Below are 23,957 nucleotides of genomic sequence, written 5' to 3' on the forward strand. Positions count from 1 at the left end.
CAGTAAACATTCAATGGAAAAAGGACAGCCTATTCAACAAATGGTGCTGGTCCAACTGGCACTCAACATGCAAAAGAATGAAAATAGACCCGTTCTTATCTCCTTGTACAAAGCTCAAGTGTAAGTGGATTAAAGATCTCCACATTAAACCAGATACACTGGAACTATTAGATGAGAAAGTAGGGAAAACCTTAGAACACATAGGCACAGGAGAAAATTTCCTGAACAAAACACCAATGGCTCAAGCTCTAAGGTCAAAGATTAACAAATGGGACTTAATGAGATTGCAAAGTTTCTGTAAGGCTAAGGACATCATCAAGAAAACAAAAGGGCAACCAACAGAATGGGAAAAGATCTTTACCAACACCACATCAGATAGAGGCCTAATATCCAAGGTGTACAAGGAACTCAAAAAGCTAGACACCAGAGAATCAAATAACCCTATTAAAAATGGGGTACAGAGATAAACAAATCATTTTTAGTTGAGGAACACCGAATGGCCGAAAAACATCTGAGGAAGTGCTCGACATCCTTAGCCATCAGGGAAATGCAAATCAAAACAACCCTAAGATTACACCTCACACCAGTCAGATTGGCCAAGATCCATAACTCAGATGACAGCAGATGCTGGCGAGGCTGCGGAGAAATAGGAACACTTCTCCACTGTTGGTGGGGTTGCAAGCCAATACAACCACTCTGGAAATCTGTCTGGCGATACCTCAGAAAATTGGATATAGTACTACCTGAAGACCCAGCTATTCCACTTCTGGGCATATACCCCAGAGACACTTTAATACACAACAAAGATATATGCACCACAATGTTCATAGCGGCTCTATTTATAATAGCCAGAAGCTGGAAGGAACCCAGATGTCCTTCAGAAGACTAAAGGATACAAAAATTGTGGTACATATACACAATGGAATACTACTCAGCCACCAGAAACAATGACTTAACCAAATTCTTAAGAAAATGGCTGCATCTAGAGAAGATCATCCTGAGTGAGATAACCCAGTCACAAAAGAACAGACATAATATGCAGTCACTGATAGTGGGATGCTAACCCCAGAGGCTTGCACTCCCCCAGAAACAACTCACAGACTGTATGAAGTCCAAGAAATAAAGAAAACAAAAAATATACATATATTCACAAAACAAGAAAACTTTGACTATTCCCATGTTGCGTTTTGTTTTGCATGTACTTTACGCTTATTGCAACTAGTACGTTTTCAATGCATACTGTCAAGCCCTTGAAAAAAATCAAGTACTGACTAAAAAACATATTCACATGGTTTTATGTAAAATTTATTTTAATGTCTGAAAAAACAGTACTGACAAAAATGTATAATTTTAAGCAAAAAATGTTTAAAATCTTTACATTTACTTTGTTTTGCAAAATAACGTCGTTTAAAAAATGTATTCATATACTTTTATGCAAAAATGGTGAAAATTTGTACATTTACCTTTGGTTTTAAAAATAAAGTAAAATAAAGAAAGAAAAAATTATTAATATGAAATACATGATAGTCCATGCCTGGTAGAGTATGTATATATCCACAGTGTATCTTCCACTATATAGCCTAAACTTCTTATCAGAATAGTTTCTCCTGTTTTTCTCTTCCTGTTCTGTAAGTTACTCTGGTTTAAAATTCCAGGAAGATAAAGACCAGAAACTACTTCAGTAAAAAATTTTATACTATATAGTAGAAAATACACTGGGGTGACAAATACACCTATTACAAATCCTAATATAGCCAATTATAACAACCAATGTTGTGCCTAATAAGGCAAAACTTAAGACAGAGCAGAAGAAAAATCACAAAATATTGAATCCATAGAAATGCAGGAGACAAAAAACACCTACTCTCACAACCATCAAAAGCAACAAGTCTTTCATAAAAAGGTTAAAAGTGAAACGATGGAAAATGATGATAGAACAATAACTTATGAAAACAAACTCTATAGAGATGACCATTATACAAAATAAAGCATCAACTCTGAATAATAAAAAGTTCAACTAATTAAAAAGGTAATTAATTCTATATATCTCTGCACTTAATAAAGAACATAAGATGTCACCCACCATACACTGTTTACTAACAATTGGCATGACAAAAGAGTTGCTCAGTATGTTTGAATATGTTCCTTAGGTTGTTGGGGTGAGAGGTAGAGATTGAATCCAGGAAGATAGCTATGCATACCAGGGCAGTTGCTCAGCCACCAATTCCACCCATAGCCATTGCTCAGGCTTTGAGTGCTTTAAGTCTTCCTCACCCACTCAGAGATGAATTTCATGAGTCACTATTGTTGAATTTTTTTAAAAGGATGATGTTTGACATTTGCTGTGGTTGTGTTCATACACATTTTTATGAGAAAACACAAAGAAAAGAGAACAGAGTCTGGATTTTTTTATTCTACAAATGTTAGGACTTGATAGAGCAAGATCTCAAAAAATTGAAGTTTTATTTTCAATTTCATCTAACATTTAGACTGATGTGTTGGTACAATACTGACCAAAGAGTAGGTGCACCTTTTTAGGATGACATGATAGTGGAGGAACTATTAAAACAGTTCTTTTATAAATTACTGGTATTGACTTTTGATGTTCCACTGTGTCTCTCTTGGTAAGGACTGAACTCTGACCTTGCACATTCTTCCCTATTTTATATATCTATTTTATATCTCTATTTTATATATCTATTTTATAGCTACTCTAAACTCTCAGCTCAATTCAGTTTGGATTATATTTTCCTGAGATATTTTTAAATTCCAATTCAACAGTCTGATATTTCTTTTTTTCCTTTTTTTTTGAACAACTTTATTTTAAAAAAACAAAGATAAATGTACAAATTTTAAGGATTTTTGCATAAAAGTATACGAATACATTTTTATCAATGTTTGGCTTTTTTTTCCCAAAGGTTTGATAGTGTGCATTAAGGTCTTACTAGTTACAATGAGCATAAAGTACATGTAAAACAGGATGTAACCCGTAATTAGTCAACGTTTTCTTGGTGTGTAAGGATTGAGCATAATGATTTTTTTCTTTTCTTCCTTTCTTTCTTTTTCTTCTTGAGCTTCACACAGTCTGTGAGTTGTTTCTGGAGTGTTCAGTGCTTTCTGGGGTTAGTATCCCATTATCAGTGACTGCATATTATGTCTGTTCTTTTGTGACTGGGTTATCTCACTCAGGATGATATTCTCTAGATGCAACTATTTTCTTAAGAATTTTGTTAAGTCATTGTTTCTCATAGCTGAGTAGTACTCCATTGTGTAAATGTACCACAATTTTTGTATCCATTCACCTTCTGAAGGACATCTGGGTTCTTTCCAACTTCTGGCTATTATAAATAGAGCTGCGATGAACATTGTGGTGCATATATCTTTGTTGTGTACTAAAGTGTCTCTGGGGTATATGCCCAGAAGTCGAATAGCTGGGTCTTCAGGTAGTACTATGTCCAATTTTCTGAGGTATCACCAGACTGATTTCCAGAGTGGTTGTATCAGTTTACAACCCCACCAACAGTGGAGAAGTGTTCCTCTTTCTCCACAACCTCGCCAGCATCTGTTGTCATCTGAGTTTTGGATCTTGGCCAATCTGACTGGTGTGAGGTGGAATCTCAGGGTTGTTTTGATTTGCATTTCCCTGATGGCTAAGGATGTCCAGTCTGATATTTCTATAACTAATAGTCTGACACAGACTTGGTATCCCATAGGTCATTCAGCTTCTTTCTACAAGAGGAAGCTACAAGCATGTAGCTAAGGGAGGTTTGAAAGATCGATGACAACAAAAAATACAATGTTTTTGGTACTAAAAATTTTGCTATTTTTTATTTTAAAACACATAAGATAAAAACAAGATTGAGTTGGCTACTTCAATACCTCTTAATTTTCTTATTATGCTTATTAGGTATTTACACTATTAACAGTTCAGAAGTTTAAGTGGTGCTCTAAAGCTTTAAAACTCTGCCTATGTTTTATAAGAGATAGGTTGCATACCTTTCTAGTCTCATGTTTGTCATCAATCTACATGCTTTAAAAATTATTTTTAAAACAAGTTATTTTCCATATGTCTTCTACACATTGCCTTTCTCAACAGATAAACACACTGGAATATTCTTTTTTTCCATAGGCACAATGATTGGGAGAGGGTGTACCTTCATGGAAGCAAGTTGATGGAGAGGAGGGAGAGGAGTGGGAGGGTATAATATTTGAAATATAAATACAGAGAATATACAATTAAAATATTTGAAAAAAATTCTAATAAAAGATTATATTTCCATATCCCTATGGTCTTTCATATCCTAAAAAATTCTACTACTAAACTCTTTTCTTTCAAACTTAAGATTAGCGACTTTGTTTGAAGAATCTGGCCCATTAGGAATAGAGTTCAATTGGGAGACCTTTTGTGTACTGTGCAGAATCCTTGAACTCATTCCCTAGCATGCTCATAAAGTGGGTATATTGGTATGCCTGTGATTTAAGGATCAGAAGTCCAATATGCTTTGCTAATGGTGAGTTCAAGGCCAACCTGGGCTAGAAATCCCCATCCTTAAAAAACAAACAAACAAACAAAAAAGATAAAGCATAGAATTTGCTGCTCATGATCACCTGAATGAAGACTGATTCTTGCTGGAAGGCTTGACAGACATATCTTACTTCTCGGGGGTCTAAGAATCTTTCCTTTTGCTGACGTTCACCAGTGGCTAAAACTTGCAAAGGTTACTTTTTCAGAATAGGGATTCTAAAATGGTTCAGAGAATGAAGAGAGGCTAGGTAGAGGGACTGAGAAGGAAAGGGTCAATTTGGAGATACAACTAGAAAAGCAGAAACTAATTTATGGGGGTGTATTTTGGATAAAACAGATGATCATAATGAGTGTTTTTGCTACATGGTATGTCATCTCTTCTCAACACATTTTCAAACACATGAATTAATATTCTTCAGCTTTGAAAGGAGAAGTGAACTGAAAATGCCTGAAGGGAGAGAGAAATATTGCCCAAGACTCAGTGACAGACTGCCAGAAGCAGTACTTACAGGACAAGGCAGTTTGCTTCTTACTGGAACTTTTCTGATACAAAGGTGAAAGAGCCTCAAGATAACATGTAATGAGGATAAAATTATAATGAGACAGGGCTAACTTCTTTGAAGAGAAATTGTTAAGGCATTCCATGAAAGCCAAATACATAGAGAATGTTTTTTTTTTTTTTTTTTTTACTTTCCTGTTTTGTTCACAGATACACAGTAACAGTATTTTTTATTTTATCAGCATAAATTAATTATAGATAGTATGAGCTTTATGATAACCTTCTTATTTTTGAGTCTCATGTATTTCAATTATATTCACCACTCAGTACTTTCTCTTTCCCTTTATCATTCTCCACGAATCCCCAGTTAGTCAGGCCACTTCTGCTTTCATGTATATTCTTTACTCTCCTTGTCACCCAATGAGTTTCATTGGGGTTATTTATAGAAACATGAGAGAATCGTAAATTTGTTTTGATAACATGTACTTATCTGAAGGCCACCAGTGACTCATCATACATATATATGATTTTAGTAATTGAATTAAATGGATTTTTTTTCAAACCAGAGAACAAATGATGGGAAACATAGAAAGCTTACATAAGGGCAGATTGGCTTATGTATTATTTCAACCTAGTAAAAATGCATTTTAATTTTTTAATAAACTTGGCCAAAGATTGATGAATTAGCTCTGTAATTTTGATAAAAATATATCAATTCAAATCTAGTACTGAATGAAGAGAGTTTATAGGGATATTGAAGCATAGTACATGACTTTGGCTAAGAATATAAACAACAGAGTTCAATTTCCTGGACAAGACATAAATAATGACAATGTTAATTGATGTGAGAATGTGGATGGGGAAAATCTTACAAGGTTCCACTGCAAGATGAGATGCTACAAGCAATTAAAGACTGTCAAGAGAGGGAGAATAAATTTTCTAGAAGGATGAGTCCTCTGATAGGTTATCCAATCTTAAGTGGTTATCCTTAAGCACACATACATATAAACAACACTAAAAAATTTAACATGTTGTATTTATAAGTGTGTGTGTGTTTGTCTATGTGTGTGCATGTGTGTGTGCACATGCATGCATGCTTGTGTGTGTGTGAGTGTGTGTGTGTGTGTGTGTGTGTGTGATTAAAGAATAAGAAGTCATGAATTTCAGAAGAGGTGAAGAGTGTGAGAGAAGTTGAAGGAAGGAGAAAGAAAATGATTTAAACACAGTACTCAATATGAAATTCTCAAAATTGAATCAAGACAGAGCTTCAGCAAGAGTTCTGTCAGTAGTCAGTAGCAGACTGAATGTGCTGACACTGTTTTCAAAGTTTTGGAAGTAGGTACCATATTTTATTCATATTGTGTTAGTGCAAAACTAAATGTGTATTATATTCTTTTTTTGCGTTTAGTCATTTATTTAGATGTTGAAGCTCTCACACTAAGTTTTTACAAGCTGGTGAACACTGACAAACTCTCTCCCACAGAACTATAACCACACATTCACAGACAGTATAAATATATGGTTGAACTAACATTAATACACATCACCTTTTTATCGATTACATAATAAAACAAACAAAACAAAATAAAAGAAATCAAGTATCCAATTATTAAGTTACATAGCTCAAAAGGTGTATAAAATATTTCTGCTCGGTTCACCAGCCCCACTTTTTCTTTTTTGCAAGAGTTTGGGAAGAGACGGAAAAACCATAATTCAAACAAGTTGGAAAGTTAAGGAAAACACAAGAAATTCAGAAATTTTGATTAAGAATTGGTTAGCTATGACAATGTATCTCTATGTCTTAAAAACTTACTAAATTAAAGAGCATACTCTACATGTTCTGCACAAGACAAAGACAACATATTACTAAAAATACTTAATAGCCTCCTCTCGCTTCTTTTTTTTAGGCCCTCCCTGTGAGGCCTCCACCTCAATGAAAGCATTAAATTAACTATAAGGCTTTTTGTCTTAAGACATTATTGAAGATATGTGCTTCTGTAACAAAGTTGATTTTCAAAAGGAAGTTTCTCAAAACAGCACAAAACAAGACAAAGACATTAAAAAATTACTGCAAGACTTTGTTAAAAAAAAGGTGACAGCTGAGCAAACCTGATGTGTTCTGGTGCATGTGTGGGAGATTTAAACATAGAGTGAGCAGGTAGATAAGGAGAGAAGCCCTGCAGTGTTTGAAATGACTAAAGGAATACACCATGGAAGGTCTAGGGAGTTCTTAGTTCCTGGGATTTTGGTTCTGTATGATGCTAAAAATATTCAAGTAAAGTAATGTGCTGGGTATTTTGGCACCTAATCCTTCTAAATTACTTATAGACTTATAGTATTCTGGCACAGGAGTACATTTAATAACATAACTAAACACCTCATTTTAGGGAAGGTCAATTGGTACAAATAAGCACCAGCTTTTTAAATGCTGACCAGCAAAAACCTTTTGTTAAGTGTCCAAACATGTTGATCATAGCCCACATATAGAGGTTGCAGTTCTGTCAAGCTTGTGGCCTTGTAGAACTGTTTTCAATGTTCCTGTGGAGCTTCAGTAGACTTATGTAGTAAGCAGACACATTGGGTAATTACAGATGACAAATCAGGTCACATCTGAAGTCTCCCTTCCAAGGCAATGGCATCAGGCACCCCAGTTTTATTGAATACAACAGTTGTTTCTATGACCATTGGAATCCTTGAAGCAGAGCTGCATTTTCGGGTGGTACTTCTCCAGATACAAAAGTTGCTTGCTGTTAAAAGTGCCACGCTGCTTTTGTCTTATTAATTGTACTGCATCTTCATATTTCATTCTACCTTCAATTAATGTGAGGGCAAGCACTGGAGCTCTGCCAAGGCCTGCAACACAATGGACAGCAATACAGCAACCAGGTTCTTCACGAAACTTAATCTTCACAAGACTTAACCAGTCATCAACAATCTGGTTGGATGGTGGTGCACCATCATCAAAAGGCCAGTCAAGAACATGAATGCCTTCTTTCTCCACAAGAGTAGTGTCTTAAGTTGCTTCACATACTCTTACTATTGCGGTAACTCCATACTTCCTAAGTTCCTCTATAAATTTGTTTAAGGTCACATTGGTTGGATAGTGTGTAATAAGAAATCTCATGTTCTTGTATGTGACTTCCACAGGAGCAGGACAGTTCATTCGAGCCATGTTAATTTAGTTTAGAAAACACCCGGACTTCAGGACGCAGAGCAGAGCCTGGCTCATCTGCCACCTGGAACGGCGGCTCGTAGAGGCTGAGCAACTGGTGGGTGGGAGACCTGGGCTGCCAGGGAGCAGAGAGATCTCTGCGGAGTGCACACGGAAAGTGCACCCCCTGCCTTGCCCTGCCCCGCCCTGTCTGATCCAGCGACCAGGAATAGAACTTTGGAACTTCTGTACCCACCTGACAACTCTGAGGCATAGAACAGGGTTCGACCCATCTGCCACCTGGACCAGTGGAGATCCAGGGACACAGACCAGATACAAGAGAAAGGTAAGAACATATCACTGACAACAAAATGGCAAGATGAAAGCGAAAGAGTATATCCCAAAGAAACCAAGACAACCTGGCAACACCAGAACCCAGGTCTCCCATAATAGCAAACATCGGAATTCCAAACACTCCAGAAAAAGAAGACACAGACCTGAAATCATACCTCAAGATGCTGATAGGGATACTTAAACAAGAACGGGAGGAAAAGCAAAAAGATTCAGAAGCTTTTAAAGAGGAAACAAGAAAAACACTCAAAGAACTCAAAGAACTAGAAGAAAACAGAATCAAAGAAATGAAGGAATGGAAGAGGGAATTTAAAACGGAAATTGACACAATAAAGAAAACACAAAAAGAGATAACCCTAGAGGTAGAACACCTAAAAAAGATATCAGAAATCACAGAAGCAAGCATTTCCAATAGATTACAAAAGATGGAAGAGAGAATCTCGGGGGCCGAAGACAACATTGTAAACATAGACAAAACAGCCAGAGAAGATGCAAAAAACAAAAAACTCCTAACCCAAAATGTCCAGGAAATCCAGGACACAATGAGAAGACCGAACCTAAGGATAATAGGAATAGAAGAGGGAGAAGAGTATCAACTAAGAGGCACAGTAAATATCTTCAACAAAATCGTAGAAGAAAACTTCCCTACCCTCAAGAATGAGATGACCACGAGCATAAAAGAAGCCTTCAGAACTCCAAATAGGTTGGACCAGTAAAGAAATACCTCCAGACACATAATAGTAAAAACATCAAGTGCCCAAAACAAAGAAAGAATACTAAAAGCAGTAAGGGAAAAAGGTCAGGTAACATATAAAGGCAGGCCAATCAGACTCACACCCGATTTCTCAACAGAGACTATGAAAGCTAGAAGAGACTGGACAGATATGATGCACACCCTAAGAGAACACAAGTGCCAGCCCAAGCTGCTATACCCAGCAAAAGTATCAATCACCATAAATAAAGAGATGAAGATATTTCAAGACAAATCAAAATTTACACAATATCTGACCACAAACCCAGCACTACAACGAATTATAGGTGAAAAAATCAATACAATGAGGGAAAATACAGCCTAGTAAAAACAAGAAAACTCCTAAACAAGAAAACTAAAAGAAGAAAAAGACACAGACACAACTCAACCCACAAAAGCAATAATGGCAGGAAACAGAAACAACTATTCCTTGATATCTATTAACATAAATGAACTCAACTCCCCAATAAAGAGGCATAGGCTATCAGACTGGATACATAAACAAAATCCAGCCTATTGCTGCATAAAGGAAACTCATCTCAGAGACAAAGACAGACACTATCTCAGAGTAAAAGGGTGGGAAAAAAACTTGCAAGCAAACAGCACCAAGATGCAAACTGGAGTGGCTATTCTAATATTGAATAAAGTAAATTTCCAACTAAAAGTTATCAAAAAAGATAAGGAAGGACACTTTTTACTCATTGCTGGGGAAATAAGTCAGGAGAAACTCTCAATACTTAACATATATGCTCCAAATAAAAAAGCACCCACATTCATAAAAGAAATCCTACTAAACTCAAAAAATACATTTCACCCCACACAATAATAGTGGGAGAGTTTAATACCTCACTCTAACCAATGGACAGATCATGGAAACAGAAACTGAACAAGGACACTGCAAAACTAGCAGAGACTTTGAACCAACTAGAATTAATAGATATATACAGAACATATTATCCTAAAGTAAAATAATACACCTTCTTCTCACCACCCCATGGCACCTTCTCAAAAATTGACCACATAATTGGACACAGAATGAGCCTCAATCAATATAAGAAGATTGAAATACTCCCATGCAACCTTTCAGATCACCATGGTCTAAGGCTGGTCTTTAACAAAAACAAAGACAACAAAAAGCCCACATACACATGGAAACTAAACAACGCTCTGTTAAAAGATAGCAGGGTCAAAGAAGAAATAAAAAAAGGAATTAAGGATTTTCTAGAATTCAATGAAAACAAAAACACAACTTACCCAAACCTATGGGATGCAATGAAATCAGTACTGAGAGGAAATCTCATAGCCCTAAGTGCTCCCAAAAAGAAACTGGAGAGAACTTACATAAGCAACCTGACAGCACAGCTAAAAGCCCTAGAACAGAAGGAAGCAGATATACCCAAAAAGAGTAGATGGCAAGAAATAATCAAAATTAGGGCAGAAATAGACCAAATAGAATAAAAAAGAACCATTGAAAAAAATCAACAAAACCACAAGTTGGTTCTTTGAGAAAATCTACAAGATTGATAAACCCCTAGCAAGATTAAGTAGAGGGCAAAGAGAGAATATACAAATTAAGAACATCAGAAAGGAAAGTGGGGACATAACAACTGAAACTGAGGAAATTCAAGAAATCATCAGATACTACTACAAAAACTTAAACTCAACAAAATTGGAAAATCTGGAGGAAATGGATGAATTCCTAGACAGATACAAGATCCCAAAGTTAAACCAGGACCAAGTAAACCATCTAAATAACCCTATAACACATAAAGAAATAGAAGAAGTCATCAAAAGTCTTCCAACCAAAAAAAGCCCAGGTCCAGACGGGTTCAGTGCAGAATTCTATCAGACATTTATTGGGGATATAACACCAATACTCCAAACTATTCCAAAAGATAGAATCAGATGGAATACTACCTAACTCATTTATTGAGGCTACAATAACCCTCGACCCTAAACCACACAAAGACCCTACAAGGAAAGAAAACTTCAGTCTAATCTCACTTATGAACATTGATGCAAAAATACTCAACAAAATCCTTGCAAACCGAATCCAAGAACACATTAAAACGATCATTCATCATGACCAAGTAGGCTTCACCCCTGGGATGCAGGGATGGTTTAATATAAGGAAATCCATCAATGTAATCCACCATATAAACAAACAAATAGATCAAAATCACATGGTCATCACACTACATGCTGAGAAAGCATTTGACAAAATCCAACACCCCTTCATGTTAAAAGTCCTGTAAAGAACAGCAATCCAAGGCCCATACCTAAACATAATAAAAGCAATATACAGCAAACCAACAGCCAACATCAAACTTAATGGCGAGAAACTTGAAGCAATCCCACTAAAATCAGGGACTCAACAAGGCTGCCCACTCTCCCCCTACCTATTCAACATAGTACTGGAAGTCCTGGCTGGAGCAATTAGACAGCAAAAGGAGATCAAGTGGATACAAATCAGAAAGGAAGAGATAAAAACATCACTCTTTGCCGATGACATGATAGTGTACTTGAGTGACCCCAAAAATTCCACCAGAGAACTTTTACAGCTGATAAACAAGTTCAGCAAAGTGGCCGGATACAAAATTAACTCAAACAAATCAGTAGCCTTCCTATACTCAAAGGACAAACATGTGGAGAAAGAAATTAGGGAAAAGGTACCTTTCACAATAGTTAAAAAAACTATGAAATACCTTGGTGTGACTCTAACTAAGCAAGTGAATGACCTGTACGACAAGAACTTCAAACCTCTAAAGAAAGAAATTTAGGAGGATCTCAGAAAATGGAAAGATCACCCATGCTCATGGATTGGAAAGATCAACATCTTAAAAATGGCCATTCTACCAAAAGCAATCTACAGATTTAATGCAATCCCCATCAAAATTCCAACCCAGTTTTTCATGGAATTGGAAAGATCAATGTGCAATTTCATATGGAATAACAAAAGACCTAGAATAGCGAAATCCATCCTCAACAACAAAAAAACATCTGCGGGAATCACTATCCCTGACCTCAAGCTATATTACAAGGCAATTGTGCTGAAAACTGCATGGTACTGGTACAGAAATAGGCATGTGGATCAATGGAATAGAATAGAAGATCTACAAATGAGCCCTCATGTATATGGTCACCTGATTTTTGACAAAGGAGCAGTAAACATTCAATGGAAAAAGGACAGCCTATTCAACAAATGGTGCTGGTCCAACTGGCACTCAGCATGCAAAAGAATGAAAATAGACCCTTTTCTTATCTCCTTGTACAAAGCTCAAGGGTAAGTGGATCAAAGATCTCCACATTAAACCAGATACACTGAAACTATAGGATGAGAAAGTAGGGAAAACCTTAGAACACATAGGCACAGGAGAAAATTTCCTGAACAAAACACCAATGGCTCAAGCTCTAAGGTCAAAGATTAACAAATGGGACTTAATGAGATTGCAAAGTTTCTGTAAGGCTAAGGACATCATCAAGAAAACAAAACGGCAACCAACAGAATGGGAAAAGATCTTTACCAACTCCACATCAGATAGAGGCCTAATATCCAAGTTATACAAGGAACTCAAAAAGCTAGACACCAGAGAATCAAATAACCCTATTAAAAAATGGGGTACAGAGCTAAACAAAACGTTCTCAGTTGAGGAACACAGAATGGCCAAGAAACATCTGAGGAAGTGCTCGACATTCTTAGCCATCAGGGAAATGCAAATCAAAACAACCCTGAGATTCCACCTCACACTAGTCAGATTGGCCAAGATCCAAAAATCAGATGACAGCAGATGCTGGCAAGGCTGTGGAGAAAGAGGAACACTTCTCTACTGTTGGTGGGTTTGCAAACTGATACAACCACTCTGGAAATCATTCTGGCGATTTCTCAGAAAATTGGACATAGTACTACCTGAAGACCCAGCTATTCCACTTCTGGGTATATACCCCAGAGACACTTTAATACACAACAAAGATATATGTACCACAATGTTCATAGTGGCTCTATTTATAGTAGCCAGAAGCTGGAAAGAACCCAGATGTCCTTCAGAAGATGAATGGATACAAAAATTGTGGTACATTTACACAATGGAATACTACTCAGCTACCAGAAACAATGACTTAACCAAATTCTTAAGAAAATGGCTACATCTAGAGAATATCATCCTGAGTGAGACAACCCAGTCACAAAAGAACAGACATAATATACAGTCAGTGATATTAGGATGCTAACCCCAGAGGCTTGCCCTACCCCAGAAACAACTCACAGAATGTATGAAGTCCAGGAAATAAAGAAAACAAAAAAAAATATATATATATTTACAAAACAAGAAGACTTTGACAATTTCCATGTTGCGTTTTGTTTTGGATGTACTTTGTGCTCATTGTAACTATTAGGTTTTCTTTTTTTTTTTTTTTTTTTTTTTTGTGACTATTAGGTTTTCAATGCATACTGTCAAGCCCTTGAAAAAATCAATTACTGACTAAAAAATATATTCACATAGTTTTATGTAAAAATTATTTTAATATCTGAAAAACAGTACTGACAAAAATGTATAATTTTAAGCAAAATATGTTTAAAATCTGTACATTTATCTTTGTTTTGTAAAATAAAATCATTTAAAAAAATAAAAGAATCCAATAGAGCCGTACATTACTAATTATATGTTTAGATATATTATATATAATACTATATATAATTATCAGTTTTTTAAAAATTATTTTCTATTTTGAATGTCTATTTTTAATACTAAGGTTTTCTAAAATTACAGACAACAGATATAATAAGGTGTACTCAACTATCACTCTCTATACGAAGCTTGTTACAAAATATTAGTTTTCTGTCTGCCTATATAAGAGTGTAATGCCTAGCTAAGGACTAAATGATAAGACAAATGCATGATATTTGAAGTTTAATATTTAAGGAATGTTCAAAAAAAAAAAAGAAATAAAACACCCAAGAGGGTTATGAAAGAATAAAAAACTGAATACAGAAATGATTCAAAACAAAAAAATAAAACAAAAAAATCAGCCTGAAGTCTACTGCAATATTCAATATACTCCACTTGAAATTCTCTGTGCTTTTAGTATGAATCGGGAAACGGGCAATGAAATGAACCTCCTAACAAGAAGCAGTGACTCTTCAATCCAGAAATACTGAGGCAACACAAAGGAAGTGCACTAAGGGTTACTCCATCCAGGTCTGAGCCCTTGTAAAATGTTTTGCAGATTTCAATTCAACACACCTGTGTTCAGGTTCTCCATTTATTTATGGGGGCTTCTTGTTGGAGTAGTAATGAATTTCTACAGCTCACTTGTCTGCATAGCGGTCATGCTTTGCCTGGCAGTAATCTCCACTGCCCTTCAGAAACTCCACAAATGTGTGACCGAGAACACCACAGAAAGGAATATGTTTACTCATTGCAGATTGTGGCCTAATCATACAGCCAATCCCGAGGCGGTGCAAGCGTCGGCGGCAGCAGGGCAGGCAGCGGTGAGCATCGCAGGGCGGCGGTGGCACCAGACCACCATGCAAAGAGCTGCCAGAGGAGCAACGCCAGCGTTGGGAGGCTTTTGATGACTGCTTCTATTTCTTTAGGTGTTATGGGATTATTTAGATGGTTTACCTGGTCCTGGTTTAACTTTAGGATCTTGTATCTGTCTAGGAATTCATTCATTTCTTCCAAATTTTCCAACCTTGTTGAGTATAGGCTTTTGTAGTAGGATCTGATGATCTCTTGAAGTACCTCAATTTCAGTTGTTGTGTCTCCTCTTTCCTTTCTGATTTTGTTAATTTGGATACTCTCTCTTTGTCCTCTAGTTAGTCTGGCTAAGGGTTTATCGATCTTGGTAATATTCTCAGAGAACCAGCTTTTAGTTTTGTTGATTCTTTGAGTGGTTCTTTTTGTTTCTATTTGGTCTGTTTCTGCTATGTGTTTGATTATTTCTTGCCATCTACTCCTCTTTAGTGTATCAGCTTCTTTTTGTTCTAGAGCTTTCAACTGTGCTATCAAGTGGCTAGTGTATGCTCTCTCCAGGTTCTTTTTGGAAGTACTCAGAGCAAGTGTTTTTCTCTCAGTACTGTTTTCATTGCATCCCATAGGTTTGAGTATGTTGTGTTTTCACTTTCATTGAATTTGATAAGATCCTTAATTTCTTTTTTTAATTCTTCTTTGACCAAGCTATTGTTTAATAGAGCATTGTTCAGTTTCTATGTGTATATGGGCTTTTTGTTGTCTTTCTTGTTATTGAAGACCAGCCTTAGACCATGGTGATCTAATAGGATGCATGGAAGTATTTCAATCTTCTTATATCTATTGATGCTTGTTTTGTGTCCAATTATATGGTCAGTTTTGGAGAAGGTGCCATGAGTGCTGAGAAGAAGGTGTATTCTTTTCTTTTAAGATGATATGCTCTGTATATGTCTATTACTTCCAATTGGTTCATAATCATTGCTAGTTTCACTGTGTTCAGTTTGTTTTCACGATCTGTCCATTGATGAGAGTGGTGTGTTGAGGTTCCACTATTATTGTGTGGGGTGAAATGTGTTTTTTTGAGCTTTAGTAGGGTTTCTTTTATGAATATGGTTGTTCTTGTACTTAGAGCATATATATTAAGGATTTAAGAGTTACTTCTGGAAAATTTTCCTTGTAATTAGTATAAAGTGTCCTTGCTTATATTTTTTGACAACTTTTGCTTGAAAATCTACTTTATTCGATATTAGAATGTCCACTGCAGCTTGCTTCTTGGAGCCATTTGCTTGGAATGTTTTTTTCCCAACCTTTTTATCTGAGATAGTGTCTGTCTTTGTCTCTGAGATGAGTTTCCTGTATGCAGCAAAATACGGGATTCTGTTTATGTATCCAGTCTGATAGCCTATATCTTTTTACTGTGGAATTGAGTCCATTTATATTAACAGATATTAAGGAATAGTGGTTGCTGTTTCCTGCTATTTTTTCTTTTAAAGGTAGAACTGTGCCTGTGTGTCTTTCTTCTTTTGGTTTTCTTGCTTAGGTATTTCCTAGTTTTTACTAGGATGTAGTTTTCGTCCTTGTATTGGGTTTTCCACCTATAATTCATTGCAGTTCTGGGTTTTTGGTGAGATATTGGGTAAATTTAGTTTTGTCTTGAAATATCTTCATCTCTCCATCTATGGTGATTGAGAGTTTTGCTTGATATAACTGCTTGTGATGACACTTGTGTTCTCTTAGGGTCTGCATGATGTTTGTCCAGGATCTTCTAGTTTTCATAGTCTCTGTTGAGAAATTGGGTGTGATTCTGATTGTTCTGCCTTTTTATGTTACATGACGTTTTTCCCTTACTGCTTTTAGTATTCTTTCTTTGCTTTGGGCACTTGGTGATTTTACTATTATGTGTTGGGAGGAATTTCTTTTTGGTCCACTCTACTTGGAGTTCTGTTGGCTTGTTTTATGCTTATGGTCATGTCATTATTAAGAGTAGGGAAGTTTTCTTCTACAATTTGGTTGAAGATATTTACTGCGACTGTTAGTTGATATTCTTTGCCCTCCTCTATTCCTATTATCCTTACATTTGGTCTTCTCATTGTGTCCTTGATCTCCTGCACATTTTGGCTTAGGATCTTTTTGGCTTTTGCATCTTTTCTGACTCTTTTGTTTATGTTTTCAAAGTTGTCTTCAGGCCCTGAGATTCTCTCTTCCATCTCTTGTAATCTATTGGAGATGCTTGTATCTGTGACTCCTGATTTTATTTTTAGGTTTTCTTCCTCCTGGGCTGTCTCTTTTAGTGTTTTCTTTATTTTTTCTATTTCCATTTTAAATTCCTTCTTTAATTCCTTCAACTGTTTGCTTCTGTTTTCCTGTAGTTCTTTGATTTCTTTGACTCTTTTTCTTGTTTCCTCTTGAAATGTTTCTATTAATTTATGCTTTTCCTCCCATTCTTGTTTAAGGATCTCTATCATCATCTTGAGGTATGCTTTTGGGTCTGAGTCTTCTTTTTCTGGAATGTTTGGAATTCCGGTGCTTGTTCTGATGGAAGAGCTGGGTTCTAGTGTTGCCAGGTTTTCTTGGTTTCCATTGGATAAGTTCTTTAACTTTCCTCTTGCCATTTTGTTGTCTGTGATTATACGTTGTCTTGTTGTCAGTGATTGTTTCCTGTCTCTTCTTTGTACCTGGCATGTGTCCCTGGATTTCTGCTATTCCTGGTAGCAGATGGCTTGAGTATTTGTTCTCATGCAAGGGCCCTCCAGTTGGAAACCGAGTCCCTATGGCAGAGTTCCTGCTCCTCTGAACCAATGGAGCAGCTTGCTTTCTGGGTGCTCAGCCCAGGCCTCCCTTCACCCATGCTACTGATAGCAAGGTCTCACCTATTCTGTGTCCCTGGATCTCCACTGTTTTTGTTGGCAGATGGCCTTAGCGTTTTTTCTGCATGCATGGGTCCTTCCGGTGGAAACTGAATGTCTATGGCAGAGTTCATGCTCCCTGACCCAATGGAGGGAGGCACACTTTCCACGTGCTCGGCTCAGACCTCTCTGTGCCCGGGCTACTTGAAGTGCAGTCTCACCAGGTCTGCATCCCTGGATCTCCACTGCTTCTACTGGCAGATGGCCTGAGCGCCTGTTCTGCATACACAAGCCCTCTGGGTGGAAACCGAGTCCCTATGGCAGACTTCTTGCTCCCTTGAACCAATCGGGGTTGGGGGGTGCACTTTCTGCGTGCTCAGCCCCGACCTCTCTGTGCCCCGGCTACTCACAGAGCAGTCTCACCAGACCCTCATCCCTGGATCTCTGCAGTCCCTAGTGGCAGATGGCCTGAGTTCCTGTTCTTCACACATGGGCATTCTGGGTGGAAACTGAGTCCCTAAGGCAGAGTTCTTGCTCGCCTGAACCAATGGGAGTGTGTGCTTTCTGGGAGCTTGAACCAGATCTCTCTGCACCCCAGCTACTAGCAGCGTGGTCTCACCTGGCCTGTGACCCTGGATCTAAGCTGTTCATGGTGGCAGATGGCCTGAGTGCCTGTTCTGCAAGCACGGGCTCTCCAGGTGGAAACGGAGTCCCTATGTCAGAGTTCCTGCTCCCATGAACCAATCAGGGGGAGGGGCGTGCATTCTGGGTGCTCGGCCCAGACCTCTCTTTGCCCAGGCTACTCACTGTGTAGTCTCACCTGGCCTATGTCCCTGGATCTCCACTGTTCTCGGTGGCAGATGGCCTTAGCATTTTTTCTGCATTGCACAGGTCCTCCGGGTGGAAACTGAATCCCTACGGCAGACTTTCTGCTCCCCTGAACTAATGGAGGGGCATACTTTCTGGGTGCTCAACCTAGACCTCTCTGTGTCCCAGCTACTCGCAGTGCAGTCTCACCAGGCCTGTGTCCCTGGATACCCCACATTTTTCTTCACTACAGGACATTAACAATCTTGAAAAGTAAATTCTTGAAGATCCTTGACTTTCTCCCAGCAGTGTGGTCAGCACAGAATAAAATGTTCCAATGGATTTATAAGTTTTGCACAAGAGAAGCCATCTCTGAGGATATATTGTAAGCCTTGCTACCAAAAAATGTCAAGTATGTGGTTACTAATGCAAGTTTCAAAAGCCTAAAACATGTGGGCCAGTTGTGAGGCATAGAATAGTTTTCATTATTTGAGCAATCAATTACTACTTTGTCGTTCTCTTGGTTCTGTTTTGTACATGCTCTTCATGTAAGAAGGAATTAACAACAGACAGTAGAAGCAGCAGCTGACAAATTTTCACCCTTCTGCTGGAAAGGTTTATCCATGTTTGGAAGAAAATCCATGTCAATTTTCTGATTGTCAAACTCTGTAGCAAGGTATCATAAAGCTAGCTGACATTTAGTGTGTGTTTTGTTGCTTGGTTATATACAGTGACTATTTTTTTATCTTAATTCCATAAACACATAGCCATGTCCACAACTTATATCTGATTATCAGAAGCAGAAGATATTGAGAAATATCAAGTTCCTTCACAGGTTTTAGTCAGATAGATAGTATTTAAAAAGGGACAGTGAAAAAATATAACCAAGTTTAATTTTAAGTAGCATTTTGAAAAATGCTTCATGATTTTTTAGCTGCAGTAGACTAGGAACTTGTCTTTATGACTCAGCAGAAGAATGTTTCTTTATTATCCACTTTTTTCAGTTGACATTCAGAAAAAGAACATTACTACTAAATCATCAATATCCCTAGCTGAAACACCTGTTTCCCTTAGAGACTTAGTTTTGGCCTATAAATTGGCAACGAACCTCAGACACAGAGGAAAAAATCCCAGTGAGTGTCAGTAGACAATAGCCTTTCCCATACTCATAGCATCAACATGAAACAGTTCTTTTCTACCAAATTTCAGAGTAACTTAGTCTTTTTTTTAAAGAACCAAACACAATCCTGATCAATGAATCTCAGCATCTATGATGACCTGACAAAGGATGGATGAGATGAACTCTGGTATAAACATATTATACCTGTAGTTCATGTAACTAAACAGACTGAGCATCTATCCTTCAAATTTTTATATTCTGAAATGTAACCAAGTAGGACTAGATAAACATAGAAAAACAGAACAAAAGATGAATCAAAGGTGAAATATGAGAAATTAGAATGAATCATACATCAGTGATGTATCTTGTTCCTACTTCTATCCCTGAGCCTTAGAAACAGCAAAGCTACATAAGAATGTTACATAAGACTTCTCAGAAGACTTGAGCTTTGTTTCCAGCTCTACTCATTAAAGCATGACAGAATATAAACAAAGGATGCAAAGATAAATGAATAATCAAAACTATGATGTTTGAAATATAAGATTCTCTACAAAGTTTTATCTGCCTATGGTGGTCTAAAACATACTCTTGAATCATTTGGAGATGTGGCTTTTACCATTTCAGGTAAATATTTTAGGGTTACATTATATTTTATCTTCATAAGAAAGCCAAGAAATAGAAGAGTATCCCTTTTGTTCTAGGCTGTCTTGGTCATTCTTTCTGGTAAACAAGTATCTTAGTCATAAGAACCACTCCTAGGTTTGGAAGAGTTTCAGAACCTATGTCCAGCTGTTAGGCATATAGCATCTGGCCATTCTTCTATTGCATACATGTGGCCTAGAGTGATATAAATCATGATGTCACTGATTCACACTTTATTCTAGGCACCCATGCTGCATAGTTTTATGTCAATTTATTACAAACTAAAATCATCTGAGAGGAAGAAATCTTGATTAATAAAATTCCTCTATAATATTAGTACATGGGCAAGCTTGTAGGACATTTTCTTAATTAGTGATTGATGGAGAAGGACCATCTATTGTGGGTGGTTCCATCCCTGACTTGGTAAGCTCATGGTTTATATTAAAAAACAGGTTGAGCAATCTACAAGAAACTAGCCATTAAGCAACAATCCTACATGGCCTCTGCATCAGCTTTTCCTTCCAGGTTCCTGCCCTTTTTGGGTTCCTGTTCTGACTTTCTTTAGTGATAAACAAAAATGTGGAAATACAAGCAAAATAACCCTTTTCTCCCCAAATTGCTTTTAGTGGTGTTTCATCACAGAATATTAGCCCTGAGACCCAAAGCTTTAGCCTCATGTATGTTCAGAAAAACACCAAAGCATTTTTCTGCTTCAACTGGTCCAGTTCTGCTTTCCCTAACCCCTGTGTTTCCCTTCTTCTCCCACTTTCATGTCACTGCTTTAATGAGCTTGTGCCTCAATAACAAATGCTGAGGCTTAGTTTACTGGCTTAGTATCTGATAACTTCTCACTCCCACAATTAAAGGCACAGGGAAAGCATCTTAGTAGACATATTGTATTGGGAGAGACATGTATTTGAAGAGACTTGTATTAATCTTTGTAAGAAGAAAACACAAATTTTCTATACATCATACTATCACACATTGATGTTGGTGCACAAGCATACCAATAATTTGTCATAGCTCCACATATACACGTGACCTGAGGAATGCACAAGCTATATTTTTTTTTGAAAATTCTCATTATAGAAGATATTAGCTGTTTTTCACTGGAAGCATCTATTTTGTGAATATATGGACTTAGGACAGGTTAAAATAATTTTTCCAACAATATCCTAGAACTATTTGTAATTGTATAAAAAGATATGGCTTTAAGAATTTAATACTGTCCTATGTACAAATTGTATACGAGGTAGGCTGCAGGTGGTAGTATTGGATTACTATTATACTATAAATTGGGGGAGAACAGTTTAAATACAAATAACTTTTTTACATTAAAGAGTAACACAAATGAAGAGTGGGTAGCCAACCAATAAAACAGGTACATTTATTTAAAAGACTTATTTGAAACAAATGAGTATGATGCAACATTACTTATCATTTGATGTTACCTAGAAGTAGAAGTTTGTGTCACATGAAGGTAGAAAGAATAAAAAGTTGAGTGAATTATAACCCTTGTTGCTTGAGGTAGAAAGGCACAGAGAACAACTCACTGCAAGATAAGTTGACAAGTAGATCTAAGTAAGTATTTTACCAAAGTAGCAAGTCCTACAGGTTATATGTTACATGTGTACATATGAGATTTTTGAGTGTAGTCACTGACTGGTCACAAGGTATGAAAACTTTTCTTATCCACCACAAGAATTATGACCAATTAAAGCAAAATTCAGACTAACTAAAGAAAAGTATGACAGATTTACAGTTTTGTGTGATGTGAGCACTTCAGTAGTGAAAATGAAACATATAAGAAAAGTTGTTTATATGCTTATATTTAATCAAGAGTGGACAGTTATGGTATGATGGAATCATGTGATCTAATGATAACATGTGTTACAGGGGCTAATTAGGCAAGAAGTCTAAAAAGGCCTAGTTGTTTAGATTCTTCTTCATGTATTGGTGTAACATTTCTTCCTCTGGCAAAATTCTGCTGGATAACTAGCCTCAAAAAGAGAAATAAGTTGGAATAAACTGTCTTTCAAGGATATATGACTTTTTTTCTCAGAAAGATAGGTTAAAATTTATAAGATCTGCCTTGGAGAAGAATTCTCAGTTTTGTGAATTGCTTTAAGGACAAAGACTAGCCTGAGTCAAGAGGACAAAAGATCAGTAGGACCTAGCTCTCATCTTGAAATCTTCCAACTTGCTTAGGTCTTCAGTGTCAATGTTACATAATCAGAATATGGTGTGCTGAGCAATAGCTTCATGGATGATGAGTATGACTTCATTAAAAGCAGCTAATTTAGCTGGATTTAGTAGCTCACACCTATAGTAGCAGAGTTTAGCAAACAGAGGCAGGAGAATCACTATGGGTCTAAGACCACAGTCAAGGTTTCTAATCTGTAAAATAGAACTTGTAGAACATATAGAGAGAATGAATATGCATTCATTAGAATGGCTTGCAGGGTAGAGTTCAGCTCATTCAACAATATTTGTATACCAAGAGAAGGTTCAAGAATCCAGTAGTTCAACCCATAAGGCTGAACATTTCAGCTGCTCCTAAGTATTTCTGGAATCCTGAAGAAGTAGGTATAATGCCAGCAAAGAAAGATCTTGCCAGTAAGTGTGAGAGTAAGTGGGTAAAGAACCAGACTTTTCTTCTTCCACATTCTTTCTATATGCAGCCAGCAAAACCTGTGGTCCAGATTAAAATTTGGATCTTCCAAAATCATTGCCTGATAAAAAGTGAATTTTCCCACTTCAGCTGATTTAAGGAAAAGAAAATCTATCACAGGTGTTTCTAGTCATTTGGGTTTTAATTAATTCCAGATACAGTCAAGTTGATAACCAAGGATAGGCCTCACACCAGGCTATGTGATGAATTCCAGGTCATCCTGTGTGACAAAGTAAAACACTGGCTCAGAAAACAAAACAAAACAAACTGTTATAAAGTTTAGTAGACTATTTAATAGAAGGTCTCTGGAAATTACAGAGAATTATTTTAGGAACATGAGAAATAGTTTAGTGTGGTTGGAGCAAGAGAAACCTACTTGGGGGCTTGGTAACATAAGAAGAGAAGAACAGGTTGAGACCAGCATGAAGAAATTGTGTGCCTTGTTTATATATATATATATATATATATATATATATATATATATATATATAAATACTTGATATATATATATATATATATATATATATATATATATATATATATACTCAAGTCTTTAGAACTAGTGATCTATCAAGAAATTTTAAATAACAGAGTGACAAGATTAATCTATTTTGACAGTTACTCAATCAACATTTACTGAATTTCTGTTCAGTACTGAACTTAGGAGGCATAATAGGTCCATGGAAGAAGCTACTACACATTCTCTATGGTCTACTATGAAATGTTCTACCTAGCTTATCTATTTTAAGGCAGTCTTATTCATTGGTTATATTTTGGTAGAGTGATATTTTGGAATTATTTCAGCCTGAAAGCATTGAGAATGTTCCAAAATAATCTAAGCCAAGTCATACAAATGCTTTATTAGAGTAGAATATCATAGATTCTCAAAAGAGTACAAATTGGCACAATACAAATACTGCATTGTTATTAAGTACTTTTAAAATAAAGATTAAGACTTAATCATTGGTTTTAATCTTAACTGCACCTACACATAGTTGATGGAGTTTTGTGTAGCAATAAAAGAGTCAAATGTTCCTTCTAAATATAAAAGATATAGAATGACTTGAATATTTAATGAGAGCAGAAGTAGAGATGTCAGAATGCAACAGGATTTTTGGTTTAGTTA

The 23,957-nt window shown here is 36.7% G+C and overlaps 1 protein-coding gene and 1 pseudogene across 2 annotated transcripts; both read right to left on the reverse strand.

Annotated features, from left to right (window-relative positions):
- Positions 1-7,677: 7,677 nt before the first annotated feature.
- Positions 7,678-8,196, reverse strand: LOC308427010 (protein tyrosine phosphatase type IVA 1-like; annotated as a pseudogene). Its single transcript has one exon. The product of its transcript is annotated as a protein tyrosine phosphatase type IVA 1-like (transcript).
- A 6,386-nt stretch (positions 8,197-14,582) lies between these two features.
- Positions 14,583-14,714, reverse strand: LOC308427666 (uncharacterized protein; the record flags this gene model as incomplete). The annotated part of the gene is made up of 1 exon (XM_080925834.1): positions 14,583-14,714. The coding sequence occupies one exon, from the start codon at positions 14,712-14,714 to the stop codon at positions 14,583-14,585; it is 132 nt and encodes a 43-aa protein (XP_080781960.1).
- Between the last annotated feature and the right edge of the window lie 9,243 nt (positions 14,715-23,957).

This window comes from Micromys minutus (assembly GCF_963924665.1).
Source record: "Micromys minutus genome assembly, chromosome: 11".
Taxonomy (NCBI): Eukaryota; Metazoa; Chordata; class Mammalia; order Rodentia; family Muridae; genus Micromys; species Micromys minutus.